At 30.8% G+C, this 25161-nt stretch overlaps 1 protein-coding gene across 4 annotated transcripts in view; it reads left to right on the forward strand.

The window, feature by feature from the left end:
• Positions 1–1036: 1036 nt before the first annotated feature.
• LOC139989779 (paired box protein Pax-6) overlaps positions 1037–25161 on the forward strand; it is a 150917-nt gene continuing 126792 nt past the window's right edge. For 3 of the 4 annotated variants that reach the window (XM_072008385.1, XM_072008382.1, XM_072008384.1), the window contains exons 1-2: positions 15208–15333; positions 15866–15989. In XM_072008385.1, coding sequence (XP_071864486.1) covers positions 15977–15989 — 13 coding nt within the window. In that variant the 5' untranslated portion in view covers positions 15208–15333; positions 15866–15976. Of the gene's footprint in view, positions 1711–15207; positions 15334–15865; positions 15990–25161 lie in introns of those variants that run through there. The other variant, XM_072008383.1, reaches the window with a different exon arrangement.

The raw sequence follows: 25161 nt of genomic DNA on the forward strand, positions 1-25161 counted from the left end.
TTCTTACAAATAATTCGAAAATTTCTTATACCGTTTTCCAAATTAAAACTTTCTACAACAGGCATTTAAAATCACATATACCACGGGAAATAGTAAATTTATAATGCATGAACTTCGTGTAAAAGTTAACGTGTAATGCCATATAATTTTTTATCGGGATTTTTTTTTCAAGCTTAACGCTTTGTAGTAATACGGGATGGAATATTCCGTGTTTAGGTGCTCTTAAAACGCTTATCTGCGGACAGCGGAGAAATTCCCACAACTACGAATGTCATGTTACTTTTAGCAATATCTGGTGTACTTCAGGAAGCCGCCAAAAGTAGTCTCCGGCACATGGGTTAAAATGCGTAAAATACCCCGCGTATAAGATGTTAATTAAAAAAGAAACGGGTATATATAAGGAGAGTTTCATGATGCGGAAACTTAACTATCGCGAATTATAAACACAAAGAAAATCTTAACATATAAGGAGGAAAAAACATTTTAAGTAAGGAATCCATCTGATGAAAATCGTCCCAAGTTGTTAACAATAATACAAAATTCTTCAAAGAGCAATACAAAAGTTGTACGAAACGGGGAAAACAATAAGCTTTTAATTCGGTAAAAAATAATTCGCAAACAGACAGCGTGGCGCACAAGTAGGCAGTCGGTCTCCATCTGGCGCGAACTTATCGCACATACCCTTTTCCCAACTTCGTTGACGCGCATGCGCGTCATCACCGTACCACGCGCCCTCGATGAGCCTTCCGCACGGTTGAGCATTTCCACCATTCAGAATCGATGATGTCACGAAGCGGAGCCAGCATCCCCACTGTCGGCCAGTTCCGAGGGTGGTGGTGGCAACGTTGCCCTCCGCCCATTGGTCCAACGTACTCGACGCACCAACACGAATCGCAGGGTCGCCAGCACGACCCAACGAGAGTCCGCAAGTCGTTGCGTGCCAGTCCGTGCGTGTGCTTTACCTAATAATATTTCCACGGCCAGCATTGCCCGCTAGTGCTCTCTCTCGTCTCTCCTCGCCTCTTGTTCTCTCACTCTCTCTCTCTCCTTCTATCTCTCTCGCTTTCTCTGTTTCTCTTTCTCTTTCTCTTTCTATGTCGCACGTTGCCTAACCCCCGTGTGTGTGGAGGCACAGGAGTTCTCTCTCCAGAGAGAGAGCCAAGAAAGCAGAAGAATCACGCTGCAGAGCAGCACGTGTGCTGCGCTCGTGCGGATCGTACGAGCCACCCCCGTCGCGTTTACTTGCTACTAAGCGTTAATTTTCCGCGATTATCACTGTGAGGACACGGTCTCACGCGGTTTCACTCGGTTTCACTCGGTTCGACAAGGTTTCACGCGGTTTGGACTCGTTTGATCGGGGTGAATTTGGTGTATAAGGACACGATATTTTGGAATAAGAAGATTGGGTTACATAAGCAGATAAAGGAGAGAGAATTGTAGATTGATTGGTTGAAGGTTTGTCGAACACGGTTTTCGGTGTTTGTTGATTGTTGAGTTTTATCAGGGACGTGAGTCTCGGTTTCTTAGGCAAGGGAGAGTTGAATAGTGGTAGGAAACGCGAGTGACTGTAATAGACGCGATAAGCGTGGTTTCGTGAAGATTGTGACAAAGTACACCGTGTGACGATACCACGTTGCTTATTCCGGATTCCTCGTGCGGCGTCCGAAGGAGGCTGGTCGGGAGATAGGCATCGGCCGACGGCAGCTTTTGGTATGTAATCACGTGACTTCGTTTGATAAGAGTGATAATTAAAATTAAGCGATGTTTTACCCAGTATGCTTGTTTTGAATCGACCGATTAATATTTTTCGGACTACAGAGGTAATTTTATTTTATGAATTAAATACATAAATAATATAATGTTCTATTAATAATAAATAATTGAACATATAAGATAAATTGATAAAAATGAATTTAATAATTTATCTCTCCAATATTTTTGTGGAAAAGGTAATACATTAATGTTAGAATCACTTTTACTCGATTATTACTAACTGGTAAAAGATATTGTGTAATCCAATGTGAAAGGGTTAATAATTCATAAGGGCTTCAGAAATTTGGTATTTAGTTCATTTATTATTGTGATTATTTCCCCCAAACGTTATATTATTCTTCTGTGGCTTTTGATAGACAAAATTTGTGTAAGATTGAAAGTTTCGAGAGCTTTGTTATTTATTCTACTAATCATGCGATTTTTGTAATTAAGACTTAATCAATCAAGTAATTTTTCTATGGTTCTGTTTTAATTTTTTGTGGACATGAAATTGTATAAATGACCGATTGATTAGAAATTCTTGGAAACATAGAAAGTTCGTGCATGAAGCAATATTTGAACAAACTTTTGATATTAAGTTTACATTAGCTAAGTGTTTTTGATATTGCGAATAACAGAGACACAGGGGCTTTATGGGCCTATATAAGAGAAAAAGAGAACATTAAGATAGCTATAAGATCATAGTAAATTTTTTAATTTGAGAATAGACTTGTAAATAAGAAAATATTCGATAAGATATGAAATATTATTGGCAGTTTTTCCGAATTCTCCATTAGATTTTATTATACAGAAAAATGTTTATATATTTTCAACGATGTCATATCCAAATTCTAAACATTTAAAAAAATATGCTTTGGTTCTAAATATTTGCAAAAAAACAAAAGAACGTTTATTAAATGTTAAAGTTCTTACAACCAGTGCTGAATCAGAAACGCGAAGTATAAACTGAAATCGTGAATTCAAGACTTTTATTAATCCTGTACGTCCCGAGAAAAATTCGACTTATTATTCGATTCATACTCGACAAGATACATACTATCTAAGGATATTCGTAACTTGAATGTATTTTTGGATCTTCGTAGCTAATAGTTAAACTGCTGATTTTTATGCAAATTTATATTTTCATGAATACAATCAAAAGAATAGGACCTAGACAGAAATTTGTTATTTCGGGTATTTATTTTTGCTAATTAATAAAAAGTGGGTACCTACTACATTTTGGATATTTTATATATTTTGGCACATCATGCTCATGCTATGTATTTTTGTATGTAGGTATCTTCAAATTTTTCTAGATTACATAAAAATCCGCATTCTATTAATAACATTAATATATATTAGCTACAAAAAGTATTTGCTCATTATTGTATTTATTAGAACATTTACAAATTAACTAAATAATTACAGCTAAGAATATTAAATTTCGTATCATCCAGTAATATTTTCATATAACTACAACAATTTTATACGTACTGTGAAAATGAAATGTATAGAATTTAAGAAATAGACGTATTATTAGAAAATAAGAATGTGTATAAATACTTTTTGTAGTCACTGTATTTTCGTTAGATCAACCCTATTGTGTTCTTGGGATCATTTTCGGTCCAATTGTTTTCTTTAAGTTTTTTTACTATTAAGAATCTTCTTAGGTTTGGAGAAAGTATGAAAGAATTGTTTTTAATATATATGATCTGCCGTTATAAGTGTATGCAAAATTATTTCTTCGAAAATTAAACATTCTTTTATTCGTTAAAACGAAAATGGGGTTGGGATATAAATATTTCAGCACCGCAACTAAATTGCGTATAAAAGAATGTGTTTTGTACATTAGAACCAAGAAGACTGAAATGAAATAGTGTTAAATTCAATTCGATATACATTGTAGGACCACAAAGAGTTAACAATTTTAAGTTATTTGTTCTTAATCGAAATAATTTCAAAATCTAATTGAGACTTAAAATTATTTCATTTAAACCATTAATGTTAAATCGAGCAGTTATTAATTGATTGAGCAATGAAAACCTGAGCGTTAAATTGATTTATTACATGACTTGAGAAGTATTAGTTCAGTTGATTGAATTTTTACCCCTATTCGGAATTAGGGAGTTTGAATAAAACTTCTTGTGTAACAATTTACTTCGATGAAATACAGTTTTAAAAACAACAAAAGTGAATATTTCAGTTGCATTGTCTAAATATCGCGTATAAATTTAATGAATAGGTAATTTTATTATTTATAGATACTCATTTAAATTAATGATTTTATTTTATTTGTACTACAAAATTATAAATTACACTTCTATAAACATCAGTTATACATACACTATCAATGAAAAGATTGAAATCGCTATTACTATTATAGGATACAAGATTTAAAAGAAAATCAGTTCAAAACTTTATTAGCTTAGAACATTCTCCTAGAAAATGATTACTAATTTTAGCTGCTAGTGTGCATGAATATAAGAATGCGAAATTTTACAAGTAAGTTTAATCATTACTTCTTCGACTTCCATTCAATTGTTTGTTTTTTTTTTTTTTTTTTTTGGATACCTACCTGCTCTAACGTAAAATTCTTTGCATACACAATACTACCACATCAATATCCACAAAATCTAAATGAAATTCGTATAATTCTTTTTAACAATAAAAATCATATCACTGTATTAAATAAAAATTAAAAAATAATTACTTCATCATATTAATTACTCTCAATATTAATTACTTAAACAAAATCCATATTACAACAATTACCTACATCAACTAAACTATAATTGTCAAACTCGTTAAGAAATTCCAATCAACTTTTTACCAAATAATACTTTATTTAATTAATAATTAAAATAATTATTACAATCGCAGAGAAATGAAATTATTTCTGAATTTACAGATTATAGTATAGGACCCGTACAAAACCTTTTGCTTGAGATTCTAAGTCTATAATTATGAAACAAACTGCATAATCAAAATTGTATGTGTTTATTAAATGAAAAAAATATCTGTTCTTTTTCTGATTTTTACACTTAGGCTGGGAAAAACCATATAGGAACACTATACGATATTACCCAAACTAACAATGGTAATATTGAAAATCATTTAGTTCTTCGGATCTAGTGCAATTGACATATGCCCATCCACCACATCCTATACACTTACGTAATTTTCATTTATTGGTTTACACCATATTTATCTTGACAATATACGTAAGAGTGATTTTCATCATTATTTTCTTTCTCTAGGTTCAATTGTTTTAGCTTTTGTGCCTGACAATATTTGTTTTCTAATTATTACTGTCAACAGATTTAATGACAGCTTATGGGGTTCAGAATTCAATCTTTTACGTGACGATCTTATCTCGTGTGGTTATGTTCAGAACGTATGAATATAATCTATTTACAACTAAATACAAAGGCAAAAATGATCGACAACAATTTTTGAAACATAATTTAAGTAGATAGTATTAATATATTTCTTCGTGTAACTTATTTAGGAATTAGCAAAATGTTATAATACACTTTGAAAGTTGCAAATAAAATCGGAATGCTTGAAAACCCAAGGAATTTAATAATTAGCCGCATTATGCGTGTTTTATAATAAATTTTTATTGATAGATATTTTGATATGGCGGAAGTAACGGTGCAATGCCCGTCGGCTTTTTTTAATTAGTTATGGAATTATTGTAGCTTCTATATACATTTTCAGGTTTGTTTCCATCTTGACCAATATATAATAGTTAATCATGATAGTTAAACTTTATCAAGTTTTTCGTACAACACATAATATGTTCGTAAAAGATTTCTACAAGTGTTCGGGTACTTTCGTGAGCTACTGTAAGCATATATATATAGTTTTATAGAGTTTTCTCCTACATTTATATCATTTACTGGTACAATGATCTGTAGGATCTTACATAAATCTCACAAACATCGTATATTCATCGTATACTCGCTATATTTCATATCCACGGCTGCGTTTAGACTTTTTACCAGTTAGTTCAACAGATCTTACAGAAAGATCTTCTGTACTGTGTTCGAATGTGTAAGCAACGGAAGGGAAACACGCGTGTGTAAGCGAGAGAAACGGCAAAATAGAGACAGTGAAACTCAACGTACCGTTCAATCACATTCATCCTTGATATAGCGCGCCTATAGAGGGTGTATTGTGCCTTAAGCTGTATTATACGGTATGTGTATGCAATCTGCATCCTCGCACACGCACCGCGTACTCGCGTTCATCGCTGATACCGACTATTAAGCGGCAAGACAAGCGCGAGGGTTGCCTCCTTTCGCCACCGCACCGGCGTGTATTTAGTGTATCGCGCGTGCGAGCAGAAGAGAGTCACGTTTCTGAAAACCGATTACGCGCTGCGTCAGAAAACACGTACCTTTCGATGCCACAAACGTGATACCATTTAGCGGCGGAACTGAAGACTACAGGGGAAGAACATGATAAGTCAAATTTTACAGGGAAACAGTTTTAAAATTGAATTGATTGTTAGTTAACAATGTAAAATTATCACAACACAGAATTTTATTCCACAGAACTATCGAAATATCTATATTGAATTCTAATATGAGTCAAGCTAAGTAATTTGCCTTGTTATTGTCTATAACATAGCATTAAGACACTTTGGTCAAAAAATTGATTACTTTACTAATTTTCCTTGTCTAATACATACAATGTATTCTTTCAAAAGATACATTTGTTAATAAGTATATGTCTATCATAATTCTATTTAACACACAAAATACAGAGATGACACAAAAATCTTCAAAACATTCTTATATCTGGAGTGAATAAGGTAAGGTGAGAGTTATTTGATTGAAAAATACATTTGAGCGAAGCTAAGAAATTTGCCTTCTAACTCGATAAATTCGATTATTAACAACTTTTAGGCGATCTACACATTTTTTAGCGATTTATAGTGAAAACATACTACTTAATTCGTTATATAAAGACGATATTTAAACAAACGTTACATAAAAATAATATGCTTCAACGGCCACAGTTCTCTTCGGGTATATAACTTCTATTCATCAGAAGTTTAACTATTCTATACAATTAATAAAATTAATAAACCTAATACAACTATAAATTAGTTTGTTAAATTAATGTTACAATTATAAGTTATAATTACCATAATGTAAAATTTTAATTTGGTTCAAAATATATTAAATTCTAGTTTAATAAAATATATTGAATTCTAATACCCTTTTTTAATTCTCGGATTCTATGTAACCAATAGTGATTCTAAACATTGAGTCATTAGTGAATACATTTACAACTAGTGTATATTATATATGTACAGTGGCTAAAATATTAATTAAAAAATATTTTTGTACATATTCCAAAAATATATTTCCAACGAATTTTTATCAGATTTAATACATTTCATTTTCATGATATGAAACTTTTATGGTCATATGAAATTACTACCACATGAAATGTAATATAATTGAACCTAATTAATTAATATGTAAATGCTATGATAAATATAGTAATGTGCAAATACATTTTGTAATAACTGCAGATACAGTAGCTTACAAAAGTATGTATTCGAAAACTTATCACAGAATTTTTTTTATGAATATATTATGCCATTATACAAAACTTTCTGAAATTTCATTAGCGATATAATGAGACACGACTATTATAATTATAATAGTAGAATTTTTGAAACCAATACGAAAATGTACCTAGAACTTACAAGATATACTATATAGATTATTGCAAGCATATACTTAGTAAAAAATTAGTATACAACATAAAAAGTGACCCTAAACATACGATTAGCGCTAAAGATAGTTTTATTACCTGCACCGTTTGCTTATTTATAGTGAATAATAGTGAATAATTGACTGTTTGAATACTTTAATGATTTTTACAAAGTGTATGCTTTCCACAATTATGTTGTCACTTTTATTTCTCAGATATCCTTTAAACTTTATTAATATATTCACGATAGTCGTGTCTTGTTACAGTGTCAATGAAATTTCGGAATGTTTTGTAATGTATACGTGAATATATATATATGTAATTACATACGAATATATAGCGAATATACGTAAAAAGTCTCCAATAATGTTCGAATACTTTCGTGAACCACTGCATATTTCGTCGAACAGTGTGTATCATCTGCCTGTCTGAGTGCTCCCGTTTCTCTGTCTCTTTCATCGTGTCGTTCGTACAGTATTATGGTGTAATTAGGCAATAGACTACATGACTCGACGCGTAAACTCCGTGAAGCGAACGAGTCTCGTACATCCGCGGTGAATGCCTCGCGTACAAGTGTTGGACACCCCGCGGTGACATTCGACGTGCACATTGTGAACGTACCTTTCCCTCGAGTCAAGGGTTCGTTGTTCGCCAGGCTTTTCTAGCGGTGGTTCTCTTAGTTTTTGACGCTTAAAAACTGTTTTGTGCGTGCATAGGTCTACCACGTTACGTAGACGACAGCGTGTATTGATTGTATATGAAGAGGTGATCGTACGATTTGAGGGTGAAAGAGATTCTACAACCCTTTATGGTCCATCTGTTTCGAACAATCGCATGCTCGGTTACTTAGAAGAGTTACTGCTGTTGGAAAATTAGGTTTTAGTTTAGTATCGTATATGATAAATGAAAGTTTATAATGTAATTGTGAATGCGTGTAATGTAATAATGAAGAATTTGATAAATACATAATATGGAATAATTTTAACGTATATCGCAGAAAATGAAAATATTAGGACCAAAGATGTAAGCTTTTTAAAAATAGCTGATAAGTTGTCAAAGTTTTGTTGAGTAAAATACATAATAGAAAATATCTTTTTAAATGTCAAATTTTCCTAATTTTAAATATTTCAAGAAAAAATTTAATTCACACTAATAATGTCAATGAAAATGAAAGTGTTTCGTGTTATGTTTAAGCATAACTATATTAGTAATAGACTGCTGATTTTTATATATTTATGCGAAATTCGAATTAAATTCAGATAACATACAAAAAAATATAGAATATTCAGAGTATTTGTTGTAATTTTTAATATATTAGATATTATATATTGTCTCATTTCTTTAGCTGGTCCCGTAAAAGTATCAATTTACAAAAATGTTTGCACTCTAATAATGAAGAAACGTTTTAAGAACGTATGTAAAGTAGAGATTTTTCTCTTAGAAGACTAGAATTGCATTAAAGTAAATCGTTTTACACGCCTGGAGAGGCTTCCATAAGATCTATAATCGTTTAACGGCCAGTTAACTATACATATTATTAACGTGTCGTTAAGCAGCCGTGGATATCGCGTAAATGATATACATATGTGCATTAACATTGATCAATGGAGCGTCCAGCAATTTATTACATACATATATAAAAACTACCATTATGGAAATAAATTATCCTAAATTCATTAACCTTTTGTGCTTTCCTTGTCTCGCGTGATGAACGAGGTGTACGCTGCGAAATCTGTGTTTTCAGCATATTTATAAAATAACGTAATATAATATAAAAACCATGAAAAATATATTTTAAAACCACCTTTTTTCATTTGAATGTTATTTGTTTTCAACTATAATAATTTTTAGCGACAAGTATTTTTAGTTAATAACATAGAATAAATTAATGTCAGTTGACATGGTAGTTAATAAAAAGATATAAACAAGAATATTATTATGCAAAGGATTTAAAAAGAAAATAAAATAGTTGAATGTATATTTTTGTACTCTAATTCTTTTACCACATCAAAGTATATAACAAATTCGGTGCTAACTTTTATTAAAAAATAGGTATATTAATGTTGCATAAAAATTTTATTACAGAAAGCTTTTTATATTGGGTATGTTATACATATATTTCTGCATATTGTATGTATATATATATTCTTTAGAATTTTGCATCTTCAAATTTTCTAAAATTTTTCTAAAAGCAATACTAGTAAGTATTCTAAAACTTTTAAATGCCCATATATATAAAAGTACAATGATGTAAGAACAAAATTCATTAGTACTATGTATTTCTTTCAAGACCAAATTTTAAAAACAACTTAATAATTAGAAAAATAAAAGATAGACTAGATAACAATTAATCCTATACAAGATATTTCGCCTAACGAACAATTTTTCAGCTGTTTGCGGCCAAGTACCTAACAAAAAACAATTTCGGACCAAAATTTATCAGTATCGAGTGTATAGTAAATGGCCTCAATATAAATGCATAATATAATATTTTAATTTTATTTATAATTATTAATTAATAAAGGTTCCTATATAATACAAATTATCGAAAATAAGAATCTCTAAATTCCATCCATTGATACAAATTCATCTCCCTTTCTCCAAGAAATTATTAATTAATGGCCGTGAGCGAAATAGAATGGCGGCGGAAGTCAGTGCGTACAGCAGCGCGAGCGAGCAGTTAATTCCTGCGGGTTTGCTCGTGTATTACGTTGTGGGGGTAGATTTAGAGTGCGTCGCCGTGTTGGTTTGCTGGTGGTGATGGTGGGTGCTGGTGCCATTAACAGTGTTTCGTCGGAAATGTAAAGCATAATGCGCTGCTAGCTCGTGGATATGAAACCTATTACCATCCGCTTGTATAATGCGAACCTCTACCGTTATTTCGCGTTGTTACTCCGAGTTGAAGAAGTGGAAGATCTGTAAAATGTAGATCAAGTTATTGTCTTGCCTATTTATCATCTAGAAGATTTATAAAAAGGTCTTTCAATTTCTATTAAGAATTTGAAGGTTTACTGAAGTCGCTTTCATTTTCAAGCTTTGTTTATTAGATCTGCCTTCTTTAGTTAAAATTTCTTATCTATCATTTGTCCATAATCTATAACGCATATGCATAATTTATAAGTAGTCTATATACACTAAAAGCCACAAATTATAAAGTAATAATTTAATAAAATAATAATAATAAATAATAACAAATATATATAATATATAATATATATTAATATATAATAATATAATATATATATTATAGATATATAATATATATATATATATAATATGCAAATTTATATTTTTGTCAAAATGGTTAAAAGTGTAACGGCACATGAGTAGATGACAATTCAAATCACGCTGTTGTATTGCCTTGGAGTATCAAGATCATTAAGATATATGTAATGTAAGAATGAATAAACTCCGGACAAAACAATGTCGCCGCTACGTGCAACCGAAAACGAATTTGAATTTTCCGACTCTCCTCCGACCAGTATAAATAAACGGACGCAATCGAAAGGAGTTTAGTATTATCGAGTTATCTAAGAGTTATCAAGAGTTATCTACCGAGTTATCAACGAATTATCAGCGATCTAATTAACGAGTCATTAGCGATCTTACTTTGCGATTTACACACTGTACGAGCGTATCAGCGAATATAGTTTATATACTAATTTATTATTTTAAATATATTCGACGGTTTCGACAACAAGCAATAACATCTAATAAATCTCACGATCAAACATCCTCTATACACAGTCCTCTACGAAAGAATATAAGTAATCCAAATAGAACTTGTTTCGTGTATACTTCGTGTTGGACATTTTATATATTTTTTCATGTTACGTACATTCTACAAATTTTTTACATCTTTAAATCTTCCACAAATGTATAAACATCTAGTAATAAGATTAAAGACTTAATCTGATCAATTAAATGTATAAAAATAATATGAATAATAAAGGAAAAGATTACATACATCTGATAGAAATATTCAATTTAAGCTTCTTATCACTGTACTTTTATAAATCTTAGGTCAAGTTTTTGATTAGTGACGTTTGGACTTAATGTAAATCGACAGAGAGTACATAGATGCTGATAGACTGTGCGCAGGAGTTTACTAAATCGACAGCTTGGCGTCTTGTAAACACAAACCAGCGCGATCTTGTTTGCGCTCAGTCGCGCATAATCCGAGGTAATCCTCTTGTACAATATGCGAGTGCGATGTACTTTTTCTCCCTTTCCGCTACACTTTTTCCTTCATTCTCTTCTTCTCCCTTTTTCATACTCTTCTCAATCTTGTTATAATCCTCTGTCTCACATTTAGTACTATTTTTGTCTCTCGATGAAACGATAGTGGAAACGAAACGCAGAAACAATTTCTTTTTGTCTTCTTTAATTTCTTTTTAAATTTTTTATTAAAGAATAAAAACCTGCAATTATTTCTGAACAATACGGTATCTACATTTTAATAAGTCCGGAGAACTTTTTTATATAATTTGTTAAAACTAACTCAAGGTTTGAGAACAATTCCAGAAACGAGAAAGAAAATATTTAGGCTATCACGTACATAAATGTTTTAGGTTGACTTAGGTGAAAAAAGCACGATCAAACAAAAAGACATCCGCTACTCTAATTGATTGGATTGTACGACAATATAATACAACTTTTAAATTATAAATTATAATAAAGTTATGTCATTTATTTTTTGAGAACTAAAAATTCATCATATATTCATATAATGAAATTCAGAAATTTACGAGAAGTGAAGTTCATTAGAACGTTACTCAAACTTCCATATTAAATTTGTTTTCCAGGAATCATAACAGCTATAACCCAAACTAATAATAAGAATTAGTATCTTAGTTTAAATGATTTTATAATGGTTATACGTAACCAGAACGCTTAAAAATTCATATTTCTTAATTACTTAGTTTAAAAAGAAAAGTTTTGTTTAAGATATAGTGTTTACTATCTTCCTTTCAAACAAAAATTAACCTTTTCCTAATAAAAGTTTTTGTAGTAATTATTGTCCTTGGTCCCTGCTATTTTCTTTTTTTTCATCTCATTTAATATCAAAATAACAACAAGTGATAACAATTAACTTTATGATTAGATTGCGGCTTTTTATGTATTTATGGAAAATTTGAATGTGCACAAATATACAGAACGTATACAATATACAAAAATATATAAAATGTCCAAGGTAATATATTTGTTACAATATTGAATGAATATGGAATAAAATAAATTTCCATTTAGATCCATTATTTTAGTTATGTACATAAAAACATGAAATTGTATAAATATCCGCAGTCTATTTGTAATAATAGATGCAAAGAATAGATTACAACAAAGATAATCTTCGATACAATTATCGTTTTAGCTCGCAAGTGTACTCGCTATAAACAGAGTTCTGGTAAAAAGAAATGCACAGTGTCTCGTCGCTTGTCCCGGAACCAAACGCGTAATGCCGTGCTCTGTGAGCCGCGACGAGATAAAAACACGAGAGTAATGAACTAATTAGGACGTAATAAATCTTAAAATCGTTATTTTTTGCTATGGCTGTCGAAGCACGCAAGCGACAGAGGGAAGTCGAGTTTCAATGGAGTGAGAAGCTAGTGCAACGTGAAAAAATGAAACGTAACCACGGTTCATTATCGTCGGCGACTTTTATTCAGGACGATCGCGAGAACAAGGTGAACGAATGATTTAATGCCAGTTACCGTGAATAAGACTGTCATCAAAAAGGTGTTGATGTTTTAGAGAAAGAGAAGTTTTATGACGGAATAGTGTTAGATATTGATATTAAAATTCTGTTTGTGGTATAATTTTAGTACAATTCTCGATAAATGTGATAAGCAAGTGTCTTAACTGTGGGCCAAAAATAACAATTATTTTTAAAACTTTTACAAAAAATACTACAGATTTATCAAAAAATTAAATAAAAAATATTAATTTTTAAGTGACCAAAAGATTATAAATGATCAAAATTTATTTGGTTACCGGTAGCGACTATCACTAGTAATTATTGAATGATAATTAAACAGCGCATAATAGATCTATATCTAATATAATTTTATATCGTGTGTGTGCCAAAAAATGTTTACACACACGCATAACAAACCTATAATATGTAATTTAATTAAACCTTCAATTCTTCAAATAATTTCACAGAACTTATAAATACATCGCACTCACAAATCTCATATAATGATTTGTCATCTCAGCCCTCCGTCTGCATTTTAACATCCTCTTTATTAATCGTAATAAGAAAACAATGTACAATACTTTGAAATTGATAATTAAACATGTAATAATGTTTACATCAATCGCTAAAAACCCGCGATATTACCGAAGGATGAGAATCACCCTGACTTCTTTGCGATTGATCAAGAACAGCGAAGTTACAGATGGAGTTCTCCTCTCACTGTATCCAGATCGATCCTCGTTTGTGCGCTAATTATCGCGTCACTGTCGCCACTCTCGACCCCTTCGTGTTTCCAGATGATACACCATTTCTGTTTTTTCGCTTTAATTCCGCCACTGGCTGACAGGTTCCAACAGACGATACATGTTACACGTGTTCTGTTCAGAAGCGACGCAAGGAGGGTAATTACAACACTCGACATGTCGTCACGTTCAAAATGAAGAAATACTTATGTGTACACACGTGTATATGTGGCTTATACGAATGTATCTGTGTATCTAAGCTTTTAAAAAGGGTTTTCACGTCCGCAGAGGAACGCATTGTGCCCTTGAGTTCTCTCATAGGATGCCGATTCTTTTGCTCAACAAGTCGTGCCTTTTCTAGAGCCACGGTTGTTCCGCGATCGAGCCAATTAGAACGCAGGGACACCTTTCAATGTTTGTTGCACGCTATGTTACGGGAGGTAATTATGAGACGATTCTCCTGCCATTCGGATTAATGAACGTCTATTAATTAGGCGTGTGAGTGATATTGATGAATGTAAATTATTATCATTTTAATTTGTTCAAGTAAGCACAAAGGAAATTTCAAACATGCATTTAAGTTCATAACATAACTATTTACAAATATATAAGTTAAATTGAAATTATTTATATATAGACTATGTATGTTTGTGCGTTTATAAAAAATTGGAAACTCAAATGGTATAGAAAAAAAGATAGTAAATAAAGTAAATGGCCTACAGTTTCTTTACATGAAATAAAAGATGTACTTAAATATTTCGAGAGCGAAACATACCTTTTTCTATTAAGCATTTGAAATTTCAATGGAAGTTTATTTCTGTTTACATGAATATGTTCATATAAATATGTAGATATAGATATTGTATATTATATTGTAGATATAGATATAGACATATTTATATGTATATATAAATATATAGATGTATAAGTGTATAAATGAAATATTATCACAATATTTTATTATTAAATCTCAAAACTAATTAAAAATTATTAAGTCAAAGATGCGTTTTGCATAAAATAATTATCTTCTCAAAGAATTCGACATCAAAATTGTAAGTGTATACAATAGATATATGTAAATACATCACAGTATATAAATATTTTCTTTCTTATACAAATAATTATAGGTTCTTATTAACGTTGGATATATCGAAATCTACAGCAGCTGTTTCATTGTGGAATAGACACTTGTCGTAGAACACCGTGTTTTCGATTATTTTTAAGATAGTGAAACCACACTTGCGTGACTCGCAAATGAGAAGAATTTACACAGGTGTCAGTGATGCGAACACATTTTTGGAAATAGCGCTGGTCTAATCTCAAAAGTCGCACACGGCACAGTTTTAAAAAGTCTTTGCGCGTGTACAGAATTTATTACAGCTTTCGTTCTACATACTTATTTTTACGGTATTATAAAAATATTATAAATTATTATAATACGGTATTATAAATTTATCATCTTCATATCAGTTATTAGAAATAGTACAGCATTATTATCATATTATTAATTAGAATATTATATTATTAGTTATATTGTTAATATAATATACAACTAATATTAGTTGTCTAGTATTATTCGACATTAGATATTTTTTTGATCTAGTTAAACTTCGGACACTGGTCCATAAGCAGTACTAAATAATAGTTATAATTAATTATTAAACAAAATATTAAATATTATTTATTAAATATTCATGATTAAAAATTAATTATCCTTAGTTAGATATTAATTATTATTATATCTATTTCAGAGTAAAGCAACAAATATAAATCCAATAATTTGAATAATTTTTCGAATTTCTTTCCAACTACATCGATAATTAAATAAATTCCTTAATAAATATTTTATACGAAAAGTTATGAAGTTTGTCGTGGAATTGAATATGTTGTTGGTGATCAAAGTGAAGGTGACTTGAAGTAAAAAATTTCATTGTTTCAGTGACCGGAAGTGCCTAAAGGCCCGAAGATTCTGCCTTCGCAGCAGCTGGGCGCTGCGGTCGCTCCATGGCCGGGCGCCACCGGCCTCCTAGCCTCTGTCACCGCTGACGATATGGCACACAAAGGTAAATTTCTTCGTTTTCTTTTTTATATTGTTTGGAATAATTAAAGTTTTGGAATTATATTTTGATAACTCTCTAAATATTGAGATATGAAATAAATTAATTTTTGTTATTATACATATAATAATACGTAGAAGTATAATATTACATATATACAATAATACAAATCAATGTATCTCTTACTCCAATATATGGTGGATAACCTTTAGACAGCATTATCGCTTTAAGTCTTAATGACACTCAATTTGTTAAATTTTGTATTACAGTACCAGAAATTTAACTTTTCTTTCACTATTCTGAAAGATCATTATTTAAATATTTTTTCGAAAAAATATGATGATTTGGAATTTTTGTTTTCAGATAATTCCGTAAATTTGTTTTTAACGTTTAATGCACGTTTAATACTTTATTATTGAGACAGAAAGATATTCTTTTGGAAATTTAAATTTTAATTATATCGTGAGAACATTTATAATAATATTTTATAAATTCTCTAATCATCGTAAATAGTGTATTTTATATCTTATGCGTAATGTTATAAAATTTAGTTATTAATAATATATTATTATTATTTAACATTATCTATTAATAATAAATAATAATTTATAAATTTCGTGCAAAAATAACTATAATTATTCCTAGATTTCTGTCGCGAGGAAGAAAATGTACCTGTACAGAATATATCTTCTTTAAATATGATTTTTTGAACAACCTTTTAAATAATTTATTTGGTAATCGGAAAGGTAATAATCATCTTAATAGTAGTAGAAAAATTAATTTCACTCATTATATAGACATAATTTTTATTCCGACAAATATCGAATAACAGAAAACAAAGAAAGAAAATATATATCTTCGTTGAAGGAATTTAATTCACGTTTATTAAATTCTTCTCTCCTTTATGCACCTATGTCTTTTACTCTTTCATGCTTTAAGAGGTTATTAAAGAGGCGATTATAACAAAAATATTTGCAGTCGGGTTCACTGCTAATTTTATAAAAATGATTTATTCGTTCGAGGTAAATACTGTTTACATTTTCAATTAAAAAATAAATATACATATATGTATATACAGTACTAATATAATAGAGTATAAATGTAAATAATAATGTTTATAAATAGGGTACAATATTGAATTTTTAACAAAATATTTTCTTATGGCATACTTTAACATGAAAGATCAAGTATCATGTATGGTGGTCTCCACAATTTTTTATTGAATTATTATTCAATTTATTATTATTAATTAATTATTCAATTATTTACGCGGGTACATGTATATAGGTCAATGAATTTTGTATTTAGTTGGTTGATTCTTAATGTAATTAAATAGATGTTATTATTTAAATATAATTATTATGAATGTCAAACAATTGATTGATCGCTTAGTTTTTAGGATTGGTTTTTACTTCCATTTATATCGTACTTATGATACAGCAGAGCTTTCCATTTTCAAACGAATAAAAAAACAAAGATATTCGGATGAATGGGATGTTTGGACAATAAAACGCAATAAAAATTTTTTCATGTTAAACAATTCATTTTTCATATCTTTGTTATTCATAAAAGAAATGTTTAGCTATCACGAAACTGAATACGTAATCTCTTATATATATATATACACAATCGGCACTGCTTTAAGCAAATCTCCTAGCCCGTTTTTTGCTAATTTTTTGCAGGTATAAGAAACATATCAAACATAATACATAGTTAAATATTGTAAACAAAGCTTTGCTTTAGTTTATTCATGTACTTTCACATTATGATGAATTTAAATGGATTTAATCAGTACTAATTCCAAACTATGGTGACCATAAAAAGTATCCGTACAGTTGCCAATTTGAAACTTTGTAAAACTTTCATTAATTTACAACATTTTAACATTTACAATTTACAATTTTTAACAACGAAAAGACAGTACATAATCTTAGAAATCTCCGAAATGAATTTCACAAAAAGCATATTACTATTCACAAAAAAATACATACATATATAATATACACACGTATAATATTTACTCGTACACGATTATGTTTATGATAACAAAAAAGAAATAAGTTTGAATACACAAATATAACAAAAATTGACTTATTAACTATGAAGATATTATTAAAATTTGTTACTGTACGAATACTTTCAAAATCTACTATGATTGTCGACTAAAAATATGCTAATCTCAAATACAAAACAATATGTATTTCGCATTAATGTAGAACCAATTATTCTGAGACGAAGATCCACCTGTACGCGTGCTCTTTCACGCCAAATTTCCTGCAATACGACACTATAGTACCACCCCAAAGTATAATAACCACATACAAGGCATTTAAAGCGAAAACTCGCGAAACTCGCGGCACAGTGAACCCCGGCAAATTATACCAGCCTTACAGAACAAGAAGGAGAGGATGGTCCAGGAAACTACGAACTGGGAAATAGCCGTGAGGCCGAATCGAAACGTCCGAGAATCAAGAGGGAGACGTTCGGTTGATGGCTAAGGCGTTTAACCCCATTAGTCCTGAATGGAAGTTCACTGTGGTCTCTCTTTCTCCTTGTCTTTCCAAGTTTCCTCCGTTTCCTCCCGTTTGCTCGAACTCTCTTAACACGGAAGGGGGTCCAAAGAGGATGAACAGACGACGTCTCAAGGCTTTCTAAAGCCGACACCGAGGCTCCTGCCCTGAAACTGGCTGCTCACTTCACGTATTGATTTCCATTCTCTTACGCTTTACAACGTTCACCCTTTTCCGCGAATTCATCCCCTTCCATCCGTCAAATGAAAATCGACACTTTAAAATGATCGTATAGATCGTTTGTTATTGTGAATTATCTGTGATCAATCTATTACGTGGTGAAGGAGAGCGTGACGTGAGAACACGTTTCTCGTAAAACAATTAATCTTGCAAAAGTAACGCTTTTCCTACTTGCTCAAGAATTTCACCAAAGTATACATTATCAATAACATAGTCAGTTGCAAAAGTCTATATACACCTCTTAAATACTGCAATATGTAAAATAACATTTAGGTGAAATATATAATATTACATATATAAAAATTATATATACGGTATAATAATTTTTTTATATAAATAATAAATAATATATTTTAGATGAAACACACATGTACCTTTGCTTAGTTTACGTTCTTTAGGCGCCTTTATAAAAATATAAATTTGTATAAGCATCCGCAGTCTACTAATAAATAAAATGATTTTTTCTTCAATTCCTACAATTCTAATATAATAAGTCAGCTAGTACCAATCTTTTTACGGTATCCTTTTTGCGGCAGGAGTCTCAAAGTGACGTGTTAAATGGTCGATAGGAATTAAATCATCGAAGAATCTACAAGTGAGCGAGCGGGAATCTGCACGGTGCTCGAAAATCCACGAGTTATCTGACCGAGTGCGGCTCAGTGGGGTGTGTAGCGTTAAGTTGGCGTTAGCTCATCGAATCGCTTCGATGGGAACGACGTCGGCCGCGATCCCACCAGACGAGGGTTTTGATCGATCGTACGTACAAATCGTGTTTCCGGTTTCTCCTCGTCACGGGAACAAATCGAGTTTCCTCTTTTTTTCTATTTTCTTTCCATCCTTTTTTTATCTCGTTTCTTCCTTTTTTCGTTGGCGATTGTTGTTTACGCGATTCGATAGCATTTTTTTCAAATTTAAAACTCATTTTGCTTAATTCATGTTTAACAATTGCGTATCGTGAATTTTTAACTTTCGGTATTATTGGAGCATTGTATTAATGCTTGTAATAATTTCGGTTATATTTACAAATTATTATTAATTATTATATATTACATGTATTATAATATTAACTTATAATGAAGTTTAATTTTTTTATTATAAGTTAAAATAATATTAGTATTTATTTATGGACTAGTGCAGAATTGCAATATAGTAATTTATCTATTTTAAATATGGCTTTTAAAATATGCAACACAATTCATAAGAAATATCATATACTATATGTATTGCACACAGGACACAGTCGATTAAATTCACATCCTAAATTTTTATATATAACTTAAATTTCGTTTCAAATGTTAAAAAGCAGTGATGATGTAGTAGTGTGACTGAATTTTTAAATAAATATCTAGCAGCAATTTTATTATCTTCCATTCGCTGTTATTTCTTACTATTAGAAATTCTTCGTTTTTCAATCGAAAGAAAGAAACAAAATGATACAACATGCTACACGAAGTCACATAATAGAAAGTGTCAATTTCAATTATAAAATGTATCTCCACAATAGCTATATCTAATTATTATGTTTGCACCTTGGAAACACTTTGTTTAGTTAATTAATTTGAAATATACAATAATCACCTATAAACATTTGTAAGATGCACTAGTAACATTAATGTTTTATTTTGTAACTTGTAAAATTATAATAAATACCTGTAATACAACTTATAAATTCAACTTAACAACAACTTAAAATATAAAAAAACATTAATTAGTGATTTGTTGTGCCTAGTAATCTGAAAAAACTTATTATTACAAGTAAATAGTCAATTCTTTTGTAACTCAGATGTCAAATGAGATAGTTGTAACGAATAATGTGTTCGCAGGGAAATGCTATCGGATTTAATCAAGTTTTTAGGATCATACAAGAATAGGTAGCCCACGTGAAGGAACTCTGAGAGTAACGACGAGGACTTGGTTCTAATTTCTGGGTGAGAGTTTCGAAAGTTTGACAAGTCCTCGTGTAGTTCACGAAACCGAGACTCCATAAATTCTGTCATTAATTTGCTAATGGTTCACAATGTTAGCAGCTCTGCTAACAAGCTCCTAATTTTACGTCAACTTTACACATTCTTCACTTCCATGAATGAAAAGGATAAAATGAAATACCACAAGATTGTGTTACAGTAAAGTAGGTATGAAATTATGAAATTCATGCAGACATTTGAAAATATATTTTATGAGATTGTTTTTATCATAAATTCTTTAGAAGGTTTTTCAATTTCCATTCCTTCTTTTTTCGTGACATTTTTTTTGTAGAGTTTGATACTATTTTCCAATACCAAGCCATAGAATTTTTGTTCTAGGTTTCATTTATGTGTATTTTATTGTTTGAAGAATGGCAATTGTTCACCTAGCGAACAATATGGACAAACTTTCTGTGTCCTTGTAAAGTTGCTTTTTGTTATTCTGACTTTAAAAATATTACATTATACAAAAAATACCTTTACACAAGTTGAACTTAAAAGTACATGTGTGCTTCATTTTTTAAATATTAATACAAAAAATACCTCATAGATTTAGTTGTTAGCTAGTTTGCTTGAATAATGTGCAAAATATAGTCTAACTATTGGTCATTAGATGGGTTAATGTCTATTATGAAAATTATTATGACTGAATCCCGTTCTTGTTATAAAATATTCCATTAAATATGTGTTAAAGAATATGATTTGTTTTCAATAATATATAGATATAATACTTCATATAAAAAACTGAAATATCTCACGATTTGGTTGACATTGCACTTTTATGCTTTGTTAGACAGGATGTTTCGAAGAATCGGTCTATTACAGAAAGCAACAGAAGTTTTGTATTTATAAAGTGCATTTGTTCACTTTCGTATAAAAAAATATTTTTGTCATTTACGCGAATTATATATTTGTTATTATGGACCAACTCTTTGAAACATTCTGTGTAATAAAATATTACGGTACAATGTTTAAAAAATCAATAATTTGTGAGATATTTCAGATTTTTATATGAAATATCTCACTTTTTAATTAAAAATTATATTATACCTTAATATGTTTCGACGTAGAATATTCCAAAGAATCAACATGTGTTAACAAATACATATAATCCTATTTAAAAAAAACAAAACTTGTCTTTCATGCGTCCTTTACGCATTCTCCTACAAAAGAGCTAATTACGTCAACTTATGATTATAGCCCTTGAAATCATTTAACTTCTATTTAAATCATTTTTCAATAACATCATTACATTAATTATAAAAAATATATATTTTAATTATAAAATATATCATGCATGATGCATATATAATACAGTTTTAGAAAATATCACGCATTAATGAGCTAACATAGGACAAATAACATAGGACAAATTTAACATGATACATATACACAAATCGTTTTTGTTCACATGTACCCGCGACAAAGCGGAATCGGGCAGAATAAAAGACACGCCGCCTTACTATCCTTCAGAATTCAGAAACGATCAATGCCTCGACCCACTCTCCTTTTCGCCTCCATCGCTCGTTTGTCGGTTAAGATATAAGAGAGAAAGAGGAGGAAACAGGAAACATAACGGTTTCTTCATATTCTTATTTCGCGCGTTCTATCTTTCTCTTCCTTTAACTGCCACTATGTATCGTGATCCTTTACGATTGGCAAGGGTGCCACGGAAGAATGATTTGTCGACATCGTGACGCATTGACAAGCGTTTGCCCGAATGCGTAACTCCGAATCCGTAGATCGAACGATTCTTTAACCCTTTCATTCTTAACGCTGACTATGGTCATGCCATGCATGATCCTGTGAATACGAATGTCGGGTATAGTCGGCATCCATCTAATGAATCATGGATACTATTACCAATCCGCATACTCGCGGTACGTGTGCTGTAGAGAAAGGATTAAAGTTCCTGGATTATCAATCGCGCAGTAAGTGTATGAAATGGGTTCCGCTCGCGAATGATAGCGTATACAGTAACTCGCATTATTATTCGAAGTTATATATTAGTATAAATGAATTAATGATACTTAAAAATTTGGATAATTTGATTTTTCATATGCTTCAATTTTCGTAAGTTACAATATATTTTCAAAGTCGTACACTTAAAGCGATATTTAATATAAATTTTATTATACCAATTTGATGAGATTATTATTCGAATATCATATTATTTAAAATGAAATGAGAATTCTTAAAACTTAATAATTTTCTAATGATTTTCCATAACTTGCACATTATATTAGGTTGTCCGAAAAATTTTTTTCGTTTTATGAGAAAATAATAGATGCACAACGTTTTTTGTTTTATATTATTTTGTCGAATTACATACGATCCATTTTGTTCTGTTGAGATAAACACCGCGACATTTCACAGACTTAGTTTCATATTTGTATGAAGGTGCACTGTTGTAAAAAACACGTTTGCGAAAGGAAGACACTTTCCGGACAATCTAATACGTGCTTACCTAAAGCCACCGCAAATGTTTCCACCTTAGAATGTGTCAATTTTACGCACATTCAATATGATTTCTCCATAAAGTGAAGAAAAATCTGAAATACGTAGATGGGTAAAAAGATTTTTGATGGAAATCGTTAATAATTCTCGTAACGTAATCGTAATGTCGAAGTATCGTTGGGAAGCAGCTGAAAACGAGGCGAACGTTTCCTCTGCAGTGAGAGTTCCCTTTGCAGCGAAGCGTCGACGTACAAAAGGAGCCCCGCTTCTTCTTCGCCTCGACTAAGAAACGAGAGCAGTAACTGTTCCCTGTGCAAACACGCTACCATCGTTCCACGAACGACTCTTCTAACTGTTAAACGAAGTAAAAGAAAGAAAAAAAAGAAGGAACGAAAACAGAGACAAAGAAGTATCAGAAGAAGTAGCAGAACAAGACAAAATAGCAGAAAGAGCGGAGCAAAGGAAGCTATCCTACCCTGTAAAGGTCCCTAGGAAAAGAAGTGAGCTTTGAACGCGGAATTCCACACAGCTACCGCACCCCTTTCTCCTTAAGAAGGAAGAAAAGAAAAAGGGTGTCGGTATTTTTATGTGGGGGCAGTTACGAATTAATTGAATGACACAAGGAGAGGTTGCCGCCCCTCGAGGACGCTGCAAGAAATATAGCTGAGGTATCAAAGAAGCCCTCTATCTGTTTTACACGACTGCCTGGCATTTTAAACAGCCAGCCTTCTGCTCGTCGATTCGTACTCTCTTTTCATCTTTTCCTTTCCCGTGTGTTTATCTTGGTGTATTGAGACTTACGTGCATTGTTCAATGTTTAATAGAATATTTAATTTCCGTATTGAAGTAAATATAAACAGACTCGTTCTTGGTGAATAGATTCTTTTACACGTTTGTTAATGTTATTATAAAAATAAGAAAATTCAAAGGAAATTTTCAGAACTTGGTGACTAAATATTAAATGATTCTTATTACTCGTTAAATTCAATATCGAAGATATGATAGGTTGAAGTAAATATTGAAGTAAATAGAAAAAATAGGATTCGTTTAATAATTAATAGCTTGAACTTTGGAACGTCATTTAATATTAGTTTCGAAAGAAATTTACAGGGAATTGTTCAAAAAGTAGTTAAACGTTAAATGGTATCTATTTATTTCGCACTAATTCTAAGAAACGAAATACAATTTAAGATACATACATATAAGATCGTTGTTTCATCAATTAATTCATGTTAAAACTGCACGTTATGCATATATTATAATACGCCATTAGTCTTCAATGTAATAATGAAAGAATGAGGAAATAATGCGTTAATGTAGGTATATAATATATTTTACTGTTTATTACGTTACTAATAACGAGTTAAATAACTTCTTTTTAAATGTAGATCGCTTAAAAATTGCTCATAATTTGCCAAATTACGAGGCAAATTACCTATTTAGGTTGTAGTTTGACTTAAATAGCCATTATCCTTGTCTAATTTCAATTTTTCTCGTGCGAATTTCAGAATGATTAAATATCGATCATCGTTCCCCTTTAAAATCTTAAAAATTAATTCTCTCCTCACTGATCATCTCATTTATTCCAAAAACCCATTCCAGGATACATTGAAGCTAACATCAAAGCATTCATTAGATATTACTTAGTTGAGTAACTTACTTATTATTATTCTTAATGTAACTCTTAATGATATCCAATTCCTAGCCGGATAAATTTTTATCCAATTACATATTTATTTGTTCGTTGCATTCTCATACGTGTTACCTATTACATAGATAAAATTTTGTTAATAAAATAATAAAATTTGATGAATACTTTCCAATATGTAATCTTTATTTTAAATTTCCCTGATAGTACCAATTAAGTATTAATCGTCATACTCGTAAAATCACAAAGACTAGTCCTCCCATCAATGAACCATCTACGTCTAAAAACTCATCCATCCATGGAAGCCAACATCGAAACGGAAGACGCCTGCCGGTGGCAGAAGATAGTCGGACGTAGAA

Source organism: Bombus fervidus, chromosome 8, assembly GCF_041682495.2.
Source record: "Bombus fervidus isolate BK054 chromosome 8, iyBomFerv1, whole genome shotgun sequence".
Classification (NCBI taxonomy): domain Eukaryota; kingdom Metazoa; phylum Arthropoda; class Insecta; order Hymenoptera; family Apidae; genus Bombus; species Bombus fervidus.